Below are 7,513 nucleotides of genomic sequence, written 5' to 3'. Positions count from 1 at the left end.
CGGCGCCTCTTCTTCCATTCCCTCCTTTATCCCTTCCCTTACGACGCGGTTCAGGCGTCCGGCGATATATGAGACAGATACTGCGCCATTTCTTTTAATAATAATAATAATAATAATAATAATTGGTTTTTGGGGAAAGGAAGTGCCGCAGTATCTGTCTCATATATCGTTGGTCACCTGAACCGCGCCGTAAGGGAAGGGATAAAGGAGGGAGTGAAAGAAGAAAGGAAGAAAGAGGTGCCGTAGTGGAGGGCTCCGGAATAATTTCGACCACCTGGGGATCTTTAACGTGCACTGACATCGCACAGCACACGGGCGCCTTAGCGTTTTGCCTCCATCGAAACGCAGGCCATTTCTTTTCCCCAAAAACCAATTTTCATTTCATTTCTCTCACAGCTTTCTTCAGTCGTGACAATATTCATGATGATGGTGATCCAGTGTGACTAGTCTCTTCGTGGAGGGTGTAGCGCGTGGACGCCAGGGTGGTATGGTAGACAGCGCCGTCTACAGCAACGCACATTTGTCTTGCGAAAGTTTGCTTCCTTTGATCTGTGCGAGAGAACGAGAGTAGGCCTCTTTTTCCCGGCCGCCGCCGTCCTTAGAGGTATTATATTTTGTTAGAACCTTTTCAATCTGTTTCATCCGTGCAAGCTATTTCGACTTGATCTGTTCGATTAGCTGTCATTGAAATTATAAAAGGTTAAGGCTCTGTTCTGTGATTATATTTGCTGTAGAGACGGTCTCCTGTCCGCAGGAAGACAGCCGAAGTGGTCACCAAGTGTGAAGTGTGTGTGTGCATGTATTGACGTGCTGTCCGTGCCGGCTTGGTTACGCCTGGGAAAAAAAATCGGTCTATCTAACAATTTCTAACCGTCTTCTTCACGCAGACAAAATGGTGCGCATGAACGTTTTGGCCGACGCTCTCAAGTCCATCAACAATGCAGAAAAGCGGGGCAAGCGGCAGGTTCTCATCCGACCCTGCTCAAAAGTCATCATCAAATTCCTCACAGTCATGATGAAGCACGGTGAGTCCTTCACAGGGGCGCTCTGATGAAGTCGTGAATCTCGCGTGAAGTGTGTTTGGCAGTTCATGATGCGTCTTTGGGAACGATGTCAGTGGAGCCGCAGTTAGGAGGTTGATCTCGACGCCGTTACTGGTTGTTACAACGTGTCTATAATAATGGTAACGTAAGCGGCTGCAAATTTTTTTTCCTTCTCTGCTTCAAAACGTTTTTTGGCGCCATTGTGTTTAAAAAAAAAAAACGTGTCCGAATCAGGCGTTGGTTTCGTGTGGTATTCGTAAAGAATGAACGTGTTAAACAGGCTGGCAATCTAGGTCTATGATTGTCTAATCCTGCCCTAACTTTTGTTAACTGGCTGACAGACTCCGTCTAAGCAGTGGAGGAACTGTTGCGAATAGTTTGACAAAGTGCTTTCTTGCTACGTCGTGGCAGAGAAGCGATGCTGTTTTTGATGTGCCCGATTTGTGTCTGGAAGGCAAAATAAGTGTGCGAGACAAATCCTTAGTTGTGATACTTCTCAGTGCATTATAGTTTAATGGTGATCAATCTGCTTTTGCCAGCTCGTGAGCTGTTTCATGGGCTGTCTTGTCCGTGTACCTGTTGCCTAGTTGGTCATAACAACTGTGGCAAAGTAGTAATGAGTTGTCTTCTTTCGGCGACCGGCAGGCTACATCGGGGAGTTTGAGATCGTGGACGATCACCGTGCGGGCAAGATTGTCGTCTTCCTCAACGGCAGGCTTAACAAGTGTGGTGTCATCAGCCCCCGCTTTGACGTCCAGCTCAAGGACACCGAAACGTGGATGCGCAACTTGCTGCCGTCCCGACAGTTTGGGTGAGCACCAACTTTCGTCGCTGTCTCCAGTTTTACTTGAACTCGCATTCGTCTACTAGGACCGAGGAACAAGAGTTCATATCAACCTTGAAGGTGTGTTGGGCACTGTTCTGTTTCATGAGAAAGTTATGCTTGTGTGACGTGGGCCTTGTTGCATTTTTTTTATCATGCCAGTGATTCCCTTCATCTGTCCTCATTTCGTTCACCATTTAGTTTGTCTTTGTGCAGGGCAACCTACTGAATCCTCTTTTATTTGCACTTCCTGTCGTTCATTGGAACGTGGTTTCTTGCACATGTGTAAGCGTTTCTTGTGGTTTTGGGTGATATCTCCAGGAATCTAGTCTCCCGGATGCTCTTCTGTTCACAAACTGCACATTACTCAAAAGCAAATACACAAAGCTGTTCCGAGCCGCCGCGGTGGCTGAGTGGTTACGGCGCTCGGCTGCTGGCCCGAAAGACGCGGGCTCGATCCCGGCCGCGGCGGTCGAATTTCGATTGAGGCGAAATTCTAGAGGCCCGTGTACTGTGCGATGTCGGTGCACGTTAAAGAACCCCGGGTGGTCGAAATTCTCGGAGCCCTTCACTACGGCGTCTCTCATAGCCTGAGTCGCTTTGGGACGTTAAACCCCCATAAACCAAACCAAACAAAGCCGTTCCAGCATACGGTGTTGCAGTAGGCTTTTCACAGTCCTCGTGACTATCATTCAAGTAGTTGAAGCTGCCATTGAACTATGAGTATATAGGGCTTCAGACTTGACACGGCTGTGTTACTCGACAGAGCTAACTGGCAGTCTGTTGTTACTGACCGTTTTTTCATGGGGTCCAGGAATTTCATTGCAGTGGTTGGTTATTGCTAATGTAAAGTTTGCATGTCCGTTTGATTGTCAGGTTAACAGTTTGCCCAGTTTGGTCATTTTTAGCAGCAAAGTGGGTTGAACATTCTGGAGAGATCAGAACACGTTGTACTGAAACACTAAAACTAAACAAATTAAAATTGACACAGAATCAAGAGGTTAGATTGCATTGAGTGCAAACTACCGTAAAAACCGGAATATAGGTCGAACTTTTTTTCAAAAAACCATGGTGAAAAGTCGACCCCCATCTTATATACCGGTCAGTGGCGGAAAAAATACGGAAGTCTTGCAACAATGGGTGGCTGAAGTCAGCAGCCATCATCACCATCGCCATCAGCAGCAGTGCCGCCATTTTGCGTTTCAGTAGATGCAAAGTGGAAGCTAACAGCAATTTACCGTCGCCTTCAAGAAAAACGCGATTGAGTACGAGGAAGCTCACGGGAACCTGGCGGCACAGCGCGAATTTGGAGTATCCGAAAAGAGCATTCAGTACCAGCGGAGGCAGAAGCTGCGTATTACAACTTGCAGCAACCAGAAGAAAACATCATTTTGGGGGCAGACTGTAGTGTATCGAGAATAGGAAGGAAACGTTGTGCTGCGAGCAAGATCGCTGCCTGTGACTGCCGAATGCATCCGCGTGAAAGCGGCAGAGATCGCGCGTGCCTCTAGACTCACGAGGGCGTAATTCAAAGGCTCGCCATCCTGGTTGCGGCGATTCATGAAGAGGAGGGCTTTGCTCTACGGCGCCGTACATGCCTGTGCCTGAAACAAACACGCGGGCCGATTGGTGCGCGATATTGTTAAAAAATTTGCCGGGTGTACATACAAGCAGCATTTAAATGAAATTAAACACTTTCACCATCGTGCAACCTCTCGAGTCGCATTTGTTTCAAAGTAAGGATGTCTTTCGGTACTTTTCCCATTGAAAAAGATCTTTTTCATTTTTAGAATTGGTTAGTTAGGGGGTCGACCTATATTCCGGTCCGACCTATAGTCCGGTTTTTACGGTATTTGCGGTTCAATTAGCAAGGGGGTTTTCTTTATATACTGCAGCATATTGCATGCCAGTAAGAACACTAACAATGTAAAACAGGTGCTTTGAGTATGATCATTAATAAACCTGATATTATTGTAGTTTCCTTACTGTTGTTTGTTTACAAATGGAGTTTAACCCTGCCACGGCCAAGGAACTTTGGCATTCAGCTGCTGAGATCGCAAGGTCACAGGATTCAATCCTGGCCACAGTGGCCACGTTTCAGTGGAGGCGAAATGCATAAGGTGACCATGTGTTGTTCACGTCGGTGCACATTGAAGAACCACCCGTGGCTTAAATTAATCTGGAGCCCTCCATTACAGCATCCCTCTTAGCTCATGTGTCTCTTCAGGGCTTTAGCCCCTTAACGGACACTGACACTTTTTTTATTATTACTTTTTTTTAAGAATGGTACCAAAATGGTCATTTATTACCCATGCTGCCATCTGTTGGCAAACCAAGAAAATGCTTTGCACGAGCCCTGCTGGACACAGTGCCAGAAAACATGCGACAAGCCGGACTCGTCGGGAGCCAGAAATAACAGGCAGCTTATGCCGAGCCTGGCTCGTCCTAGTCTGTTATGGTGTTAGAGGGACAGTGAGGGCAACTCGATCCAATGATTATTCTGAGTAAAACTTGATTCTGTGGCACTTTCTGGCTATGTTGACGTTTGTCCGCCAGCAAAAGATGCAGTTATCGGTGAGAAAATTGCATTTGAAAACGCTCCCGCCAGTCGATTCAGACTCTTGACATCGTTACTAAAAAGGATGGGTTGCCATTGTTTTGATGTGAATTGCAGTGTAGAGTAGCCTCTGTGCCAAAAAAAAAATCTGTCAACGCACTCATTTTGCTCGTGATATCTACCAGCAATGGGGACACCCCATATTTCATTCTTTCTAGCTTATAAAAGCTCAGTATTTGGTAGGGGTGGTCTCTCTCTGATTAGCACACAGTATCGTCTCGGTACAGGCAGATTTCTCAGTTTCCCCTTAAGTCCAACGTAGCTTACCATTGAGTGAACACGCTTTGTCTACAGCATCTAGTGTGCCAATTTCCTTCAACATTAGTACGGGTTTTATTTTATTTTGAGCCCTCCCTTTGGTGTTGGCACGTTATCGCGGCTTGCTGGCTCATATCCTATGCCGGTGCTCCTCCGCCCCTCAAATCCTTGTAACATGTGTCGTCTGCAAAGATCCTTCCCACGGCCATATACAAAGGACAATCTTTGGGCAGGGACAGTCTCAGTTGGCATCTGGTACGCAATTTGATAGCTACATAATAAATTCAGCCTTGACTTTGTGCCCAGTTGGGTAGGTAGCAGGTTCCGAGTCATTTCAAGGTTTCAATTTTGAATCATTAACTTGCTTCTGCATTGAATTTGCAAGCAGTAGACCCCTTGTTGTTATACTTGTGCATCTTTTATTTTGCATGTGTTTTGTTTCACTGGTGTGAGCGTCTTTGCTGCAAGTTTGCACCACTTCAGTGGTTTATTGTACGTGAGCGGATTTACTGGCTGCTTTGCGTGTTGTTTACGGGTCCGACTAGTTTGATTTATTGTTATATCATTCTTGTCACTAGGTTGTGTACGTGGCTTTTTAATACTTTTCGCCATTCTTCTCAGCCCTGCCTAAGCTTAGTAGTAGTAAGTGGTTTTATAAAAATTATAATAAAAAGGAAAAGACTTTTGCTAACCCCAGCATCTGCCCTGGATACTGAAGCACCTCAGCTGGGGCAGCGGAAATAAAGGACAGCAGGCAGAATGGAGAAATGAAATGAAAGAGGTGAGGGGACAGGAAGAGAGGATAGGGGGAGAGGTAATATACAAACTATTTTCACAAAAGTGATCTCCAAACATGTCACTTCATCAGAAGTTAGTTGGCCTTGAATTCTTTGTTCTCTTTGGAGACACTGGTAAACATGAACCTGCGGCCGTGGTGGCTGCGGGATTCCAGTGCAGAATTATATGTGGGCCGTGGCAACCGCATTTCAACCCTTTCAGACACGCATTATGTTCCACTGTTGAGAAGAATATGAAAATTTTTTCATATTTTCAACCCTCTATTTCACAAAAATGGCATGAATTGCTGAAAAACTTGACTTTCATGCATGCTACACACTTCCATGTTCATGGAATTGCAGCCTTACTACTATATGAAATTCGTTTAGGCACAGTTACTTATTTTCCTTATCACCTGAAGCTAATTCCACTATGAAAGCTCAGCTAAAGTATTCTTTAGTAAAACATTCCACCGCATGAGAAAAAAAGTGACTGCATCAGGCAGCACTTTCTTGACGCTGTGAAGAACTTAGTAATGTCCATCTTCATTTCACGTTCTGTAAAAGATGTTCATTTTGCGAGGTACAAAATGACTGTGCCATGCTGTCCAGCATTACTTTCAAATGTACCCAGTGTCAGGAACTTTGAGAAAACAGTGCTACCCGCTTTGGAAAAAGAGGCGTAAAGTCGTGCGCACAATCATAGATGCCATGCCACAAAATGGTTAATGGGAGTGAAAAGTCGCATTGTGTTCACCTCGTAGCCCATGTGCAGCTCCAGGACGCTGAACCTCTCGTACCACAACATACCAATTTAACGTTAGACCATTCAGAACGTGAATGTTGTTGTTTGGCTTTGCTGTATAGAAAGTGATAGAAAGCATGGTGTACGACAGGGGGAAAAAAAAAACACATTCACTGGCCTATTCGCTGCAATGCGCTGGTTGTGGGTGAGGAGGTGAATAAATGTTCTGTCGAGAAAAGAGCAGGGTTCGCAGTCCTCGTCAGAAGTTGTAGTCCACTCTAGAGGTGACAAAAATAACCATGAGACCACAGTGGCAATCCTATGGCTGGGGTGGTGACAACCAGTGTTCACTCGAAAGGCACCATTTTGTTTCACCAGGATTGCATAGACCTCTTTGCTCTTCGTCTTGAATGATCTCATGGTGCATATAGCCAAAAATGTGGCTTTTTGCAATATTCAGTGGCACAAAATTAAGTCCAACTCAAAATGGCATGGTTGTCATCACTAAACTAAGGAGCTGAACTTCAAGGCATCTTACCTACTGCATTTTAGGTTACCCTCAGTCTGAGAAGGGCGGTCTTCTTTTGAGTGCCACAAGGCCTATTCGCAAAATTAACTCTACTTCTTTCATGACCGTTCACGTTTCTTTGAATGGCAGCAGTTGTGAGGTAGACTACTGGGTGACTGAACTTCTGTTTTCTTTTGCAGCTACATTGTGCTCACCACATCCGGGGGTATCATGGACCATGAGGAGGCGAGGAGGAAACACCTGGGAGGCAAAATCCTGGGTTTCTTCTTCTGAGAATAAAGTAACTAAGGACTGCTGCCTCATCCCATGTGTCTTCTCTTTTTCTGTATTGCTGGTGGCATTCCTAATGAAGTTCCTCCAGGACAACCTGTGCAGTGATGCCCAAGTCTTGCCACTAACTAAAAGCGGGGAGATTTGCTACAATAAATTCAGTGTTACCGGCAGGTGCAGTTCGCTCTTCCCGCATTATGGAATTTTGCTATGCTAGAAATCTTGTACTAATGCTTCAAGCATATGAAGACACTGTCTCCCAGAGCCGTTTTTGGCAAATCCTTATTTTACTCGGCCAGTTTGTCATGCCTATTAAATTTTAATGTAATGCCATCAAATGCAAACAGCACAGTTAAAATGAATTTCAAAAGCATAGTCTCTGTGCAGCTGCGCAAAGAGATACTCATTGAACTAGCATTCATCCTGAACTGAAATTTCGTTCCGTTATTTGT

General features: G+C 45.2%; 1 protein-coding gene across 1 annotated transcript; it reads left to right on the top strand.

Annotated features, from left to right (window-relative positions):
* The first annotated feature begins 457 nt into the window (after positions 1–457).
* On the top strand, positions 458–7,093 carry LOC144100894 (small ribosomal subunit protein uS8). The gene is made up of 4 exons (XM_077633806.1): positions 458–604; positions 888–1,025; positions 1,689–1,854; positions 6,971–7,093. The coding sequence occupies exons 2-4, from the start codon at positions 893–895 to the stop codon at positions 7,062–7,064; spliced, it is 393 nt and encodes a 130-aa protein (XP_077489932.1). The 5' UTR covers positions 458–604; positions 888–892; the 3' UTR covers positions 7,065–7,093.
* The last annotated feature ends 420 nt before the right edge of the window (positions 7,094–7,513 follow it).

This window comes from Amblyomma americanum, chromosome 8, assembly GCF_052857255.1.
Source record: "Amblyomma americanum isolate KBUSLIRL-KWMA chromosome 8, ASM5285725v1, whole genome shotgun sequence".
NCBI lineage: Eukaryota > Metazoa > Arthropoda > Arachnida > Ixodida > Ixodidae > Amblyomma > Amblyomma americanum.
Note: the sequence above shows the minus strand (reverse complement) of the source record. Positions and strands in the feature narration are given on the sequence as shown.

Excerpts from the sequence above, each read along its gene's own strand:
- LOC144100894 (XM_077633806.1), top strand. The coding sequence starts at position 893 with ATGGTGCGCATGAACGTTTTGGCCGACGCTCTCAAGTCCATCAACAAT. Across the intron at positions 1,026-1,688 it reads CACAGTCATGATGAAGCACG|GCTACATCGGGGAGTTTGAG; the intron begins GTGAGTCCTTCA and ends GGCGACCGGCAG. Across the intron at positions 1,855-6,970 it reads CTGCCGTCCCGACAGTTTGG|CTACATTGTGCTCACCACAT; the intron begins GTGAGCACCAAC and ends TTTCTTTTGCAG.